General features: G+C 42.9%; 1 protein-coding gene and 1 long non-coding RNA gene across 3 annotated transcripts in view; one reads left to right on the top strand and one right to left on the bottom strand.

The window, feature by feature from the left end:
• The window catches only part of LOC128098772 (C-type lectin domain family 2 member H-like), a 31804-nt gene that overhangs the window by 3814 nt on the left and 11808 nt on the right, over positions 1-16182 (bottom strand). The window contains exons 2-6 of one of the 2 annotated variants that reach the window (XM_052720184.1): positions 10672-10919; positions 9101-9265; positions 3307-3480; positions 1028-1191; positions 374-480 (exon numbers count right to left, since the gene is read on the bottom strand). In XM_052720184.1, coding sequence (XP_052576144.1) covers positions 374-480; positions 1028-1191; positions 3307-3480; positions 9101-9265; positions 10672-10876 — 815 coding nt within the window. In that variant the 5' untranslated portion in view covers positions 10877-10919. Of the gene's footprint in view, positions 1-373; positions 481-1027; positions 1192-3306; positions 3481-9100; positions 9266-10671; positions 11345-16182 lie in introns of those variants that run through there. The other variant, XM_052720185.1, reaches the window with a different exon arrangement.
• LOC128098773 (uncharacterized) lies at positions 1198-15703 on the top strand. The gene is made up of 2 exons (XR_008214319.1): positions 1198-6533; positions 14083-15703. It is a non-coding gene; the product is annotated as an uncharacterized LOC128098773 (long non-coding RNA).

Raw genomic sequence — 16182 nt, 5'->3', positions numbered from 1 at the left:
CTGCAGTGGCTTCCTGGGGTTTCAGAGCCCTTAGTAGCCATCAGCAGTTCTGTCTACATCCCACAAGGGCAGTCATCAACAAGGAAAGATTTTCAAGGGCCATAGCACAAAACATCTACCCCAGGCGCCACCATCATCCTAAAGATTTGGAGTAAAACAACACTAAGTAAATCCAACGGATTTAAATTTGTCGGGATGTGGACTTTACTGGAGATTGACTGTGGCATGTACCACCAACCTAACCCCCAGGGCACACCTCAGGCCTAAAGGTTTATGTTCCCAGTACAACTGGCTCCATATGACACTGCCTTTCATTTCTCATAGCCACAACTCACACACATCACAACACAAGAAAAGAGGTCTGAAAACATACAAGTTGTTATATTCAGTGTTGTCTGTCCACCTCCAAGAATGCTTTGATGACTTCCTGTGCAGGCCAATCCAGTGGGCAGAATCATTCCTGTGTCTCTTTAAGAAATCCTGTCATAAAACACAGAAAGCAAATACATGTGTCTCTCAGCTTCAGATGGCCACGGAGTCTCTGCTCTATAGCCTCCCTCTCAGGATGGCAGCAGGTTTGAACTCAGGATAATCGACTAAATAACCCTCAGTTTTCAATGGATGCATTTTACTACCATAATCCATAGTACACTGACAACCACCCACCCTTCTGCAGCTGAACAAGTCCCTTGCTACGCCTGTATTCACAATTATTAATAGATGTCACTTTAAGTATGCAACACCTGCCTTCTTGGACAAAGACTGACATGACCACCATGTCTCTCAGTCAAATATATGTCTGGCCATGCAGGTTGACTATTAGCATTACAGGACAGAATAACTTTGCAATGTCTCAGGGCTACAGACATATGTGTTACCATCACAAATGGACCATACTAACATGTGCCCCATATCCCTCAATTCATAGGGTGGAATCCTTCCTCACACTTCAGCTTTGAGCTCCCTATCTCAAAGAAGTAAATATTCAACAGAACCAACAACAAACCAATTCCTGATCCTTTCTTACCAGCTCCTCCATGCTGTCAAATCGAGCTAGATGGGCATTTTGTTCCATACAGAATTTCTGGCTGGATAGCCAGTTTCTTAGGTCTTCAGAAAAATAGAAACATTTACTCCCATTTCCAATCCAGTCACTTGGGCAAGCAGTATGGTTATTTTCATTCTCTCCTCCTTTTGTAATGACAACATAAAGAAAACTCTTCACTTCTCTGGATTTAATTATGGTTAAATACCAGCATGCAAACCATGACATGGTCAAAACAGGTTTTTAATACCAAAACTTTGATCAAGGATTTCCTCTTATCATATACACACACATTAAATCCATATGAAAATATACTGGTTATCATTAGAGGATGTCAGAAAGGCAATCATCAAGAAATCTCACAATAGATGTCAGAACTCTGGACAGAAATTGGGACAATTATTCACTTCTGGAGAAAGTATAACTTATACATCCAGTATGGAGTCTCCTAACCAAAAATAAAAAATAAAAAAAATTAAAAAAATTACAAATCGACCTTTTGTGTCTAAGCTATACCACTCCTGGGCAAATATCAAGAGAACACTACATCATAACACAGAGATGCTTGCACATCCATGCTTATTAATGGCTCTCTATTTACAATAGTAACAAAATGAATGAAATAGATGCCCATCAACTGACTAACAGATCATGGCAATGAATTACATATACAAACTCAGACATAAAGAAAAATGAAAGTTGCAGCAAAGTGGAGGACCTAGAAAATATAATATTAAATAAGGTCACAAAAACTCAGAAAAAGACTCCATGCACTCCCCCATAAGCTTATCCTAGCCCATAATGTACAGTGTAAACAGCTGTGAGTGTGGGCATAGTGTAACACGGAGAACAAGGAAGAGTAGTGTAAGGTGAAGAGGAAGGACAGAATGTAGCAAAGGGCACATAAGCCATGAATAGGGTTATAAAGAGCATTATTTTTTCTAGATTCAACTTTGCTGGGTTTTTTTATAATTTGTGGCTGATAAGTGTATAAAAATGTAAATACAGCGAAAGTCTAAAACCATAACCCAAGTTCCTTGGCTTCAGGTTGTCTATTCTCACTGTGTGGAAGTTCATTGAGATTCATAGGGTTTGGAACTTTCAAGTGCTGGAGTGGTTATGTTGGTGGAGCTTTGTGATATGTTCATTTGTGAGTCTATTATAATAAACTGGGGTGTGTGTTTGTATGTTTGTGTGCATGTGGGTGTGTGTGTGTGTGTGTGTGTGTGTGTGTGTAAGAATCCCTGAATGTGTGTGTGTGTGCACGACTGTGTGTAAGAAACCCTGAATGCAGCAAGTTTTCAGAGGGCTGCTTAGAAAAATAAAGACATTTTTCTTTCATAACTTTGTATTTTTCTCTTTTAACAGATAAGAACGAATGCATGGCTCTTTGAAGGGCTATTGAGCCTAGAAACGAGTGATTTGATAAGAAATATTAAATACTAGAAATGACCCACACACACACACACACACACACTTATTTTTAATGTAGGGCAACTTGTTGTAACTGTTCCCTGTTCTCATATGCAGTACTATGAGGCTTTAATGAAATGAACAAATACAACAGGAAAGGAAGATTACTGTATCTTCTTTTTATCTGACTCTTTTCACAGCTACATAACAGTTTAGGTTACACTGACTGTCTTCTTGGCAAATGTTTGTCCAAGTTTAGACTTGCATATTATTCATTGACATGGTTAAAGTTGATTTTATAAAATAGTATCATGAATCATTTACTCTAGCTATGGCAGGAAAGCTATACAAGATTTTATCACATTATTCAAAAGAGTCTAAATATGAAAGCTTGGGAATCACATATTTCTGGAACATTCTATTTAATATTTTCAGACCATGGTTGAAGATCATGGTTGGTGTGGTGGTTCTATACCTTCTCCAACCATGTTACTCTTCATTCCCCTCACTTCCCTTAGCTGCAGCAGCCTCCTTGAGGCGACTCCTTTGAGTTTTCCTTTCCTTGTTCTCTGCCTTCAATTGGTCTCCCAGGAGGACATAAGTGCCCTGCATCTCTCTAGAGCTTGTTGAACGCCATCTTCCCAGGGATGCTGAGCCTGGCTTCCTGTGCACACCACAGCCTGTGCTGATCCTTCACTGCATCTTCCTGTTAGACCCAGAGAACAGGAATTTCCAGTGTGTTTTCTCCCCAGCCCTTCCCACAGTGCCTGGCTCACAGTGGTCAGTAAGTCTAAGTGACAATGTGGATGTGGAGAGAATGCTGCAGAATCTGGAGATGAGTCACTCACCTGACAATGACAAAGCATCGGACTGTGCAACTAGAGCTACAGGCACCACAACAATGATGATGATGATGATGATGATGATGATGATGATGATGATGATCACTGCAGACCAGCAGAGACACTTATCAGGAGACACAGAGTTGACGATTCTGTGAAATTTTCCTTGGAGCTTTTTACCTGTAAAATATGAATATAAGAATGCCCACTTCTTAAGAAAAACAAAAGAAATTTACAACAAAAACCCGCTTTACAACTGCCCACAAGTACCTGAAAGGACACTGCAAACCCCATTCAGAGAAGGTCCTGGTCCATAAAGGATGCCATGGTGGAAAGAAGACTAGAGAGGATGGAAACAGAACCTTGACCAGGGTCTTCCAGTTCCTGAACTAAGGGTGAATCATCAAATCAAGAAACAAAAGGAGTGAGGAGCAGTGAGAAGCAACAACAACAGTCAGCTGGATTTCTCTCCATAAAGTGTTCTGGTTAGAAGGAGGAACAGACACATAAGGGGGGGAAATCAGTGTAATTAGACCTATGAACAAACTGAGAGAAGAGGAAAAATAGAAATGTCTCAATAAACACACCAAAAGTGTGTGAAAATTAGGAATCAGAGGAACTTCCTCAACCCTACAAAAGTTATCCATTGAAAACAAAACAATAACTCCAGCTGCAGCTGCTTGATTCCCAAGGCTGCAGTTGAGAATTCTTTCCCAGCCATCAGGAGCAGGAGCAGGATGTCCGCTCACTACTCCAGGATGACTTTTCACAGGAGGGCCTCACCAGGGCAAAGAAATGGGGTCATGTGGATAGAGAATGGATCAGCAGTTAAGACTATTTGTCTTCCATAGGACACAGGTTCAATTCCTAGCACCTACAAGGTAGCTTTCAACTGTGCACAACTTGAGTTCCAGGAGACACATCACCCTTTTCTAGCTTCTGTAGGCACCAGGCACATATGTGATGAACAAATGTGTGGGAAAAACAGCCATATACATAAAATAAGTGTCTTAAGAGAGAAAGTTTACACTTCTTGAAAACAGATGAAAGTGTTTCTCTTCACAGATGACATGTTCTATCTGAATAAAAATTCTAACAAATCTACAAAAGACTACTGGATGTAAAAAATGAGTTTACAAAGCTGCAGGACACAATGTCCGCATGGCAAAGTTAGCTGCATCTTCCTGTCAAAAGGAAGTTAACATCTAATACAGCACCATTTACAGCAATGCCAAAAACCATAAAATTATACATCTAAAAAAGGTTCATAATCAGCATAACAAAAACTACATGCAAAATTTTGAAGAAATCAGGACAGGGCTGGAGAGTTAGCTCAGTGGTTAAGAGCACTTGTTGCTCTTGCAGAGGACCTGGGTTTGATTCCAGCACCCACATGACAGCTTACAACCATCTATAATTCCAGTTTCAGAAATCTGACACTGTTTCCTGACCATGGTTGGAACTAGGAATGAATGTGATGCTAGATATTTATGCAGGCAAAACACTCATATGCATAAATTTTTTAAAATAAAAAAAAGAAATCAAGGAAGTTCTAAACACATAATTGTTGTGGGGCATTTGTTCCCACTGACACTCCAAGACTATCAATAAAGTGTAGCATTGAATCATGGGCAGAGCTAGTGACTAACTGACCAGAATTAGCCATGGATGTTTTGTAGGACCCAAGATACATATATAGAGAGAGAGACACAGGAAGGGGCTAAGAAAGATCCCAGGCCATTTTGTGTTGGGGAAGGCAAGAGACAGGAGGTCATTGATTGCTTCTCCACTGCTTCTCTGATCAATCAGGTTTTTACCCTATTACCTAATTCCCATGTTTTACTCGATAAAAGAACAATATAAGTAAATGCTTACATAATAAAATGGAACACTCAATATTGCTCATATGTCAACAATTTCTTAGCAAGTTTATATGTGCAACAGTTTCACTTCCTGGAGGGTGACTGCCTTCAGAAAAAAATTTATAGCACCAGATTATATGAAAGGTACTATGAGAACTAAAAAGAAACTAGAAGAGTCCTAAACAATTCTAAAAAAGAAGGGTTGAACTCAGAGAGATCATTCTGCCTAATCGCATGACCAATGAAAACATGAATAAATAAATAGCACCACAGCTTGGTGCTAGCAAAACAGTAGACACTAGAACAATACAGCAGAAAAAAAAGACTCCAGAAATTATATCAAACACACATGGTCAACAGATATTTAACAGAGATGTACAGTTGTTATGGCAGGGAAATGGTGGCATCGCTCCAGTATGTGCTACTGAAACAACCCGGTGTCTGTCTGCTAAAAAAAGACACAAGATGGACTGTAGACCCAAGCACAAAGCTTAATATTGTAAAGTCATTTAATTCCTTAAAAAGTAGGGGGAATGTGTGTGAACTTGTCTTGAGCAAAAATCATCTTAGATTCAAGAGAAAATTGACTGTGTAACAGGAGGTTGATGAATTCGATGTTGATGTGACTCTAACGCCTTTCTTTTAGAAAGGCAAAATTGTGCAGCCACTATGGAGCTGTTTGTGCAGGAACTGCACAATATGGTGATGTGTCCCCATCCTGCTCACATATCCCCATACTAAAAGGAAAGACTGCATTTAAGTTTTTAAAAAAAAAGAAAAAGAAACCTATATGTGTATATTTGTAGCAGCTTTAAAGGTCACTGTAAAAAAAAAATGCAACATTTGCAATCATCCAAATGTCCCGAAGATGATGACAAGTTAAACAAACCCTCTCAACAGAAGAAACAAGTTAGACCCCAAGCCTGCACTTCCCTTTTTCTCATATAACTTTACCAGGCATTGTCCCAAGGCTTCTGACTCAAAAGTCCATAAACTAAACTTATCAAGTTTAAGCAAGCTTAAAGGCAGTGAGCCACAGGAAACTGTCTCCTTCCTGCTTATTTGAAAAGAAACCCAAACTGCCATGACTCGCTTCCTCCTCTCACTTCTCTATAAGCTTCCTGCCAGCTTTTCTTAACTTCTTTGTGTAACATTTGATTATGTGGTGCTTGTGTACTTCAGAATTCAGAGCACTGCTCCTGTGCAGGTGGTGCTGTGGACTGTCTCTTAGATTCTAGCCAGCAGTGTGTCTGACTCACTATTGATGGACACTGCACTGTCTGAAGAGCAGAATGTAATACTGCGATGACATGAAAGAAGTCAAATGTGAAGTCTCTGCTTCAGGGATCCATTTTGTGACATTCTGGAAAAGTAAGTGTGTAAGGGCTGGGGACAGAGGTACAGAGTGTCTGCAACAGGGAATGGGGAAGCTGGAATGGGGTAGGGGGCAGGGGGTCTATATATATTTATAAAATATTGTTTTGGATTTATTTTATTTGTATGAGTGTTTTGTCTTTATGTATGTGGATGTGTGTACTACATGCTTGCCTAGTGTTTGGGGTTCTGAAGAGTGTGTTAGATCCCTGGAATTGGAGTTAGGGGCGAGTGTGTGAGCCACCATAGGATGCTGGGAATCAAATCCAGTCCTCTGTAAGAGCAATAAATGCTCTTAATGGTTGAGCCAACTCTCCAGCCCCCATATATCTTGACAAAGAATGCATGATTATATGTTTTCAAAAGTGATAAAGATGTACATCAAGTGAATTAATTTTACTGAACACAAATTATATGTTTTACAAAGTTTCAACTGACTTTAGTTATTACCTGGATTGGTTTCACACATCTAAAATACCAGGAAGCCTCACCCATTAACAATGGAGGAGAGGATAGGTAGGATTGGAAGGCTTAAGCACTAAACTGTGGCCTTTGGATTTTGGGTCCACACAAAATCTCAACCTGCATTCTTTCCAGTTATACAAAGATATGGAAAGTAGCATGATAATTCTCACGTGCTCATTTCCAGGCCCAGCACTTCTCAGCATGTGAGCAATCTGGTTTCCCCGGGTTCTACTCCACATAGCTCCTCATACTCCCTATAGAAAGTAGATCTTGGGAGATTTCATAAACTTCTCCATATTTTGAATACATAGACTTCCTTAAGATTTCTAGTTTTGCATCATACTTTAAAAAAACAGTCTTTCCAAATCCAAGAAAATAATATAAACTCCTGTCTGATTTTAGCTAGTTCTCTCAAACTAACAAGTAGTGTTAGGCTTTAGTGCCTGACTAATTTCTCTCAACATGACATCTAGGTCCACCCATGTTGTCACTAAAGAGGACATCTTCTCTTATTGATGTGTAGTATTCCATTATATATCGGAGTTGATGAATTTTGGATCCTCAGTTATTGGATATCTTTGCCACCAATGAAATAAGCCAATCAAGCCGAATTAGTAAATCCAGGTTTAATCTGAGCAGAGCAAAGCATCTCCCTAGCGGCTATCAGGTAGCCTGTAGGTATGATCTTGAGCAGCCCCAGGAGGGATTGACTCTAGGGGGGCTTTCTGAGGGGAGGGGCTGCTACCTGGCTGGCTTTCTGAGGGGACGGGGTCTGGAAAGGGAAGAGTAGGACCACAGCATGGAATGCTCCACCAACGCCACCGCCCTCAGCTGGAGATTCCCCAACAGGAGTATGGATCACAATTTTCCTCATTTATTCACTGATAGATGCAGATGTGTTCCACGTTCTAGCTATTGTGAACAGTGTTATAATACACAATCTAGTACAAATATCTCTTGGGGGAGGTAGAGAGGAAGTAGACGATATTTACTATAAAGTGGTATCAGATCTGGTGTTTAAATGCACAGTAGGATGAGTACAATTCACAATAACATACAGTGTTTCTAAAAATAGCTGAGAGGGTTTCAATATATTCACCATAATGAAACAAGGAACTTGTGTAAATTTTAATGTGCCAAACAAAAACCACATCCTACTCTGTGTTGGAATTCCCAGCCAAACCCTCATCTATATGACCGCACATGTGCAGTAAAGTAGCAAAACAAGGTGCCTTAGGTCCTATGTTAATCTGTGTGCTGCCTTATCATGCAATATGCACATGCGTGGTGTAGCTCCCTAAGCCCATATGCTCATGTGCAGGGGAATCCATAAAAAGCAGGACACAGACCCCTCCACCTCTTCTTCCTTCTCTTTCTTCTCTCTCTCTCTCTCTCTCTCTCTCTCTCTCTCTCTCTCTCTCTCTCTCTCTCTCTCTCTCGTCACGCTATCTTCTGACCCTCCCCTCTCCCTTCTAATAAAACTCAGCTCTAATAAAGGATTTTGTTGTGACTTGTGACATTTCCTAGCTTAGTAAAAGCACCACATTAAAACCATCTCTTTGGCCTTGAGCTGTTGGGACTGGTTCATCTGCAGGGGCCCCACTGGCAGGAGAAAAAGCTTGCCAGGTTTGGTTTTAGCAGCCCTGGGCTTTGTCTCAGGCCTGGAAGGTGATGAAGAAGGCCGCCACCTTGGAAGTTCACCATCTGTATTGCTTAGTCACGGGCTCTCTTACGGCCTTCACGGCATTTATCTAACCCCTAATCCCTCAGAAATACTTGCTTACCAGAGAAACAGTAGGATTATTCATGGGCTTTCTCTTTTGGTATTAGTCAGAGAAGGTGAAACTGTTACAGAGGCTGTGGTGGGTTTGATGTGTTCCGGAGACCTGGGTCCCCAGACAGCAGAGGAGAGGCTGGGATGGGTTCCAGAGAGCAGGGTCCACAGACAGCAGATGGCACCTTTCGCCTAAGTCAGTCTAAGGACGTTGCCCACTGCTGTGAGGAGTTGGCTGCTGTTTTCAACCCACAGAAAAGTCTGAAGAAGGAAGGAAATCTTTACTTTGGTAACTTTTCCAAGCACAGTAAGTGCTCTGACTTACCCAGAGGAGTATGTGACTTGCTGGCACCTGGAGGGCCTAGACAGGACTCAAAGTCAGGGGCAGCAATAGACACCGACACTTCTGGCTCTCCCATAAGCAGGGTGGCTTCTTCAGTCTGTTTAAGGGTCCTGGGTAGACATGGAGGTGGGCCACTACAGGTGTGCACTGGATGGCCCAGGATAGGGCCCAGGGATTCAAGGGAGGCCTGGTTAGATTGTGTTCCTCTTCATGTTGTCCCCCACCTCCCAGACTGTGTTTCCCATCACCACAGCAGGGGGCCTGTCCACCTAGAGGAACTTGGCCTGATCTCCTGAGGTTGCCACTAGACCCCTGAGCTAACAATAATTGTGAACTCTGTCTTTCAAGAACTATTCTATTCCTAAACAAAAAATATGAAAGTGAGGTGGAGCCATGGCTCAGAGGTGAGGAACACTTGCTGCCCTTGAAGGGAAAGGACTCAGTTCATTTCCAGCACCCACAGGGTGGCTCACAATTGTCTAAGTCCAGTTTTAGGGGATTCAACACCTTCTTCTGACCTCTGTGAGCACCAGGCATGCATGTGGTGCACCAACAGGCAGGCAAATCTCCCACACACATAAAATAAAATAAACTTTAAAAAAAATTAACAGGAAATGGATCTAAAGAATGAGTTATAAACGTTTTTCAAAATGAGAGGATACAGTTTTAAAGTAGAAATCTCCAGTGTCCTTTTCCCATCATTTACCATAAAGTAAAACTGCAGATGGATTTTTTGGTGGGATCGATCTTCCATCCCCTCCCTACTGAAAAACCTGGGATATAACAATAGGAACAGAAGGACTGAGATTGTTCCCTGATGGCCCGGGAGTATGCAGGTGCCCTAAGGAAGGAGGAGAATTTCTGACACCCCAGGGGTCTGGGGAAAAGGCTTAAGGGGAAGGGGGGTTCACAGGCAGTGGGATTCAGATTACAGGAAATGTAATCTGATGGGCAGCTATTTCAATCCTAACACCTACAACACATCCCTACAGTTCTTTTTTTTTTTTTTTTTTTTTTTTTTTTTTTTGTTTTGTTTTGTTTTGTTTTTCGAGACAGAGTTTCTCTGTGTAGCTTTGTGCCTTTCCTGGGACTCACTTGGTAGTCCAGGCTGGCCTCGAACTCACAGATATCCACCTAGCTCTGCCTCCCGAGTGCTGGGATTAAAGGCGTGCGCCACCACTGCCCGGCTTTTTTTTTTTTTTTGGCCCTACAGTTCTTTTAATTACTGTGGGTGAGACAAGAGTTAATCCCAGCCTCACTCTGGTGGGAACTAGTGGATCGAAAATTCCAGATGCAGAAGAGTCCACTAACAATTTCGTTGTTGGTTGCTCTTCCCCAAACGTATTTAAGTAACATACGCCATGAAAGAATAATACAGAATTGCAAGGGTGCTTCCTGCCCACCCTAGAGCCCTCCACCCCACCCCATCCCAGCTCCCCAGCCTCTACTGATCTCTAGAGACCCCTGTGATAGCCTAACAGAGGAAGATTCTGCTCCCCTAGGGAAACTTCCTCTCTCCCTTAAACTTAGTTAACCTTTCATTAAATACATACGGTTTTCTCCCTCGCCACCTGGCAAGGTGGAGTCTGCAGTTAACATTCTCATGAAGGCTTTGCCGCAATTGTATCTTCCTGGTGAAGCAAACCTTGAATGAACGAAGAGGTTTGCAAACCGAAGGTTTGTAGTAAGCGTGTTTTCAAACCAGCTGACTTGGAGGCTCCGCCCAGCTTGCCAGTGATTTGTTGTTGCCTGATCCATCAATCTTTAATATATCCATCCTTTCAGCAAATAAAATCTGCTTCTGGGAGAAAGAGAGTTAGAAATTTGTGACAGGAAATGTGGTGTACCGGAAAGGAAATAAACGGAGCTAAGAAATGTTTTACATTTTGATAGTGCAAAATGTTTTTTAATTACAGCAACTTCACACACACTTTTCTCTTCTGCCAAGGTGGGATGGGAGAGGGTGTTTCACTGTCCTGCGGAAATCAACCTAAACGCAAAAGAACTGCAAAAGGGGGAAATGTAATTGCCAGCCGTTGTCAAGCCTTGTGAGAACGGAAGTTTCTGGAAAGTAACAGCAGCTTCCACAGAACCTTCTACATCGCGGACTGCCTAGCAATCAGTGACCACAGAGGGTTTGAAAACCTCTAAGTTCAGAGCCATCTTTTTTTTTTCATTTCAATTTTTTTTCTTTATTAAGAAATTTTCTACTCACTCCACATACCATCCACAGATCCCCCTCTTCCCACCCCCACCCCCCAGCCCTCTTTACCGAGCCACCTCGCATCCCCACATCTCCCAAATCGAGGTCTCCCATGGGGAGTCAGCAGAGCCTAGGCAGGTCCAAGCCCCTTCTCACTGCACCAAGGCTGTGCAAGGCTTCACACCGCAGGCACCGGATTCCCAGAAGCCTGCCCACAGACCAGAAACAGATCCTGATCCCCCTACCTGGGTGCCCCCCAAACAGTTTGAGCCAAACAACTGTCTTCCGTATCCAGAGGGCCTAGTCCAGTCCCATGGGGGCTCCACAGCAACCAGTCCACAGTTCATGGGCCTTCACCAGTGTGGCCCATCATTTCTGCATATCCTACCATCATGATCTCCATGTCTCTCGCCTAGAGAATCTCTCCTCTCTCTTATCAATTGGATTCCCAGAGCTCAGTCTGGTGGCTGGCCGTGCATCCCTGCATCTGCCTCCATCAGTCACTGGAGAAAGGCTCTATGATGACAGGTTATTTGTTAGACCAGTCACCAGAATAGACCAGTCCAGGCACCCTCTGAACCACTGCCAGCAGACCAAGGTGGGGTCATCCTTGTGGATTTTGAGATCCTCCCCAGAACCCTATTCCCATGATGTCCTCATCAATCATAGTATCTCTCTCCCTGCCCTCCCACTCTGTCCCTGCTCTAGGTTGACTATCCCATTTCCCTACGTTCTCATGCCCCACTCCTCGCCCTCTGCCACCCCCCCACACACATACCCAGTCTGCTCATGTAGATCTTAGCCACTTCTCCTTTGCAGGGTCATCCATGTGTCCCTCCTAGGGTTTTGTTCAGAGCCATCTTTAACCCTCTTTGTAAAAAAATATATTTTACTTTATGCAAATTAGTGTTTTCCCTGCATATATGTGTGTGAACTTTGTATATGCCTGGTACTCATGGAGGTCAAAGAGGGCGTCAGATCTCCTGGACCTAACTGAGCCACCTCTCCAGCCTTCCATCTTTGGCCTTCTCAATAATTGTTTATTGCTATTCACTGTCCCTGAACTTTATGACCATCAGGTAACTCAGAAGACTAGCTTTACTTGGAATATATTAACAGACAGAAAGCTCCCACAAACCCAAAGGCTAAGAGCATCATCAGGTACCATCTGACCCCTGGGAAAAAAGTCCCCCTTTACTTTGCTGTAACCCCGTCTCTGATGTTTCCACCAATGTGCTTAAAGTGTCTTTATGTATGGCTTCCTTTGTTCTGTGACTATAAAGACTCCACTACCACACTGGAAATTGGAATTTGGGATAATGTAAACCTTGTTCCTGGGCCATGGTCACTCATTTTGTCTCCAGAGTTAAACTCTTATCCCTTGAGGTGAGAGTTGGGATTCAGCATACAATGGACAGTGACTCCCTGGGAAGAGGATAGGAGAGCACATTGTCTCTGTAGGACAAGTGAGGCAGAGAAGAGGTAGACTAGATACCAGCAAGCTGAGAGTGCTTTATTGGAATAGTGAGGGCCCAATCTTACCATGGCATGAGATTGAGCACAATTATAGAAGCTGGGGGGCGTGTGTGTGTGTGTGTGTGTGTGCGTGCGTGTGTGTGTGTGTGTGTGTGTGTGTGTGTGTGTGTGTGTGTGTGTGTACCAGAAAACTGCAGCTGTGTTTGTCATCTGATTGGGAGCAGGTGAGTTGTTTTCATTACCCAGGCATGTTGTTTCTACAGCTGGAGCTGAACTCTGAGCTGAACCCTGAACTCTGGGACTAAGAAATTCTTTATGAGTGGTGCTACAGCCTAACACATCCTGACTCAATTCCTTGTGACATGAGTCTATTACTCTAAATATCCCAACTCTGGTATGGTGGGGAAAAAAATGGTAGAGAGGATTTGTTCTTTGGAGATGATGTGGTGGGTCTCTAAGGTGGAGTGAGCATGTTGAGGATGCAGAGGGGTCTATCCAGAAAGTGTTGTCTGCCTTTCCCTATGTTTGATTCTTTCTAATAATTGCCTAGCATTTCTCTTTACTAGGCAGGGTTGATTAGCATCAAGTAGAACTCCTCACCTACAAAGGCTAGCCTTTTTAAAAAAATAGCCTGTCAGTGGAGGAGGAGGGTGAGCAACTTCAGAGATACAAGATCAGAGTCTGATTTGAATAGGGAATGTAGGTAAATCATGATATCAGCCATCAGAGGGGCAGGGCTTGTGGGAAAGGAGTGTGTTGGCTTATTAAAGGCAGATTAAAGGAGTCAGAAAAGGCAGAAAAAGAGAGGCAAGCCATATCTTCACACAGGACCATTAATACTGGTAGAAACATAGAGGGGGGTCATCTCAGATCTCACTCACATGGATGGATGAGCCATATATCCCATGAGATGTCGGTTTATGAGCAACTGTCCACTCCATATGGGTGGACAAGAAAACATTCCCACTGGAAGAAACTGCCTTCAACCTTTATGGGAACAGAAATGACTTCCATGGTCCAGAAGCTGAAACTTTCAGGAGGAAACTATCCAAGTGTCTTGAGTGTACAATGTTGGCCTTGGAGTTGGTGTTTTTGTTGTTAGAGCAGAGTTAGGATATGACAGAGCAGTCTGTTGGGCCATTTGGTCAGCCTGGTTTTTTGAGAAGAGAGGTAAATCATTTGTCTTTTTGATGTCTCCTGTGGTGGAGCTTGGCTGCTTGGGAAGGGGAAATGCTTCATTTCGATATCCAAAGGGAGTTCATAATTGATGTTTCCTTTTGGTTAGGAAACCCATTTCTCTGCAGAACACGGTGTTGCATGGACTATGTTGGAGACGTATTGGAAACCAGTGTATGTATTGGCGATAAGAATGGAAGAAAAGCAAGTGTGAGAGCCCAGGTGAGGACAGTTATTGCTGCCCTTGGGAAGCTGTGTGAGGGGTAGGAATTTGTCTTCTACTAAGTGTGGGCTTGGGGGAGCAGTGGGGTTCTGCCAGCGCCCATGTCAGAGGAGCTACAGTCAGCATGGAGCTCATGGAGTTCAGTTCACCTAACAGCAAAGCTGAACCCTGAAGAGGCAAAGCCCTGGGGCTCTGAGGAGGAGGCAGGGAAGGGAGAGAGAGATTGTTCCCAGAATGCCCCTTGCTTCTGCAGTGCTTCCTCCTACCTGCTGCGGCCATGTGCCTGCTGCATTTTGCCTGGTGTGATGCAACCCCACTCCTCACTGGGCAGTTACCTGCAGATCACAATGAAGATGATTTCCATAAGAGCAATGATGATGAGATCAATGATTTAATTGGACTTCTGGGTTAGCCTAAAACACATGGATGGTTAAGACATTAAAGATGATTAGGGAAGTGGTTTAGGTTATTTGGCCAATTGCTCCAATAAAAGATTTAAAAAAAAAACTTTATTTTAGACTAAAAGTTACCTTCCTCTTCATTAGATGTGAGAATTGAAGAGTATAGTGTAGCTGGAGTTTCTCTCCGGTTCCCGCCAAGCCCCTGCAGTCCCACAGCTCACTCATAAAATAATCACTCAGAGGCATATATTACTTATAAACTATATGGCCATGGCAGGCTTCTTGTTATCTAGTTCTTCTATCTTAAATTAACCAATTTCTATTAATCTATAAGTTGCCACGTGACTTGTGGCTTACTGGTATCTTAACATCTTCTTCTTCTCATGGCAGCTGGCAGTGTATCTCTGCCTCAGCCTTCCACTTCCCAGAATTCTCTTCTCTGCTTGTCCTACCTATACTTCCTGCCTGACTACTGGGCAATCAGCATTTTATTTATACAGCACGATATCCACAGCACAGTTTCTTAGTCAAGTAACTTACAGAATTAATCACAGGCCCCAGTATTCACCTTGAAAAAGCCAAGTTGTGAAAGGAAATTAAATGACCCTATTGTGTGTGAAAAAAGATAGATTGTTAGCTGACCTGTCCTTTCTCTGGAGTAAAAACAGGATAGGAATCTGTACACTAAAACACAAACAGCTGCCTTCCAGTACAAAAGGAACTGGATAAAAAACACTTAGCTTGCTTAAACCTTTGTCAACCAGTAATAAAAGAATCAATGCTTTGGGGTGAAGATGTTATGGTGGGAAAATTAATACAAAGAAAAATGTTTACTTGTAGACTTGTAAGAAAAACAGGTAACTTGTGATCATAATGTAATTTCTTCCTATGTAACATTTTAATTTGTTTTTCGAAAAAATATGTCACTTATAAAGTAACCTTTTCTTTCAAAGAGATTTTTGTCTTAGGGGGCTGGAGAGATGGCTCAGAGGTTGAGAGCACTGGCTCCTCTTTCAGAGGTCCTGAGTTTAATTCCTAGCAACCCCATGGTGCCTCATAACCATGTACAATAGGATCTGATGCCCTCTTCTGACATACATGCGGGGGCGGGAGGGGAGTTTTGTCTTAGGAGGTGTAACAGGAATAAGAGAAAAATAAAAATAGGAGAAGGAAGAATGAGGAAAGATGTGAAGGGAAACATCGGGGAAGAGGTAACAGGAAAAACATCTGAAAGAAGTAGAAGGGAAACAACTGGGAAGAATAAGAAAAGGGAAACAGCAGGGAAAAGAACAGGACAGGAAGAAAAGAACACAGAGTAGGAAGAAAGACCAGCAGAGGAAGAAACAACAGGAGGAACTGAGCTTTGTCCCTCAGATAGTCCACGTGTGGGGGTGCGTCAGTCCAAGAGTTCGCCCATCCCTGTCTCCTCTCCAGTTTCTCTGGCCTCCTGGGAGCATGCTGGGGGCTGGGCCCCTCCACAGCAGGGTTCCCTTGAAGTACAGCACATCCTGCTGTGTAAGGGTCTGTTTTAGGCTGTTCCCATCTGTCAACAACCTGGGGCTTCTTCAGGGGTTGATCAAATACA

Source organism: Peromyscus californicus, unplaced genomic scaffold (genome assembly GCF_007827085.1).
Source record: "Peromyscus californicus insignis strain IS unplaced genomic scaffold, ASM782708v3 Scaffold_6__1_contigs__length_162567912, whole genome shotgun sequence".
Taxonomy (NCBI): Eukaryota; Metazoa; Chordata; class Mammalia; order Rodentia; family Cricetidae; genus Peromyscus; species Peromyscus californicus.
This window is presented reverse-complemented; position numbering and strand designations above follow the sequence as displayed.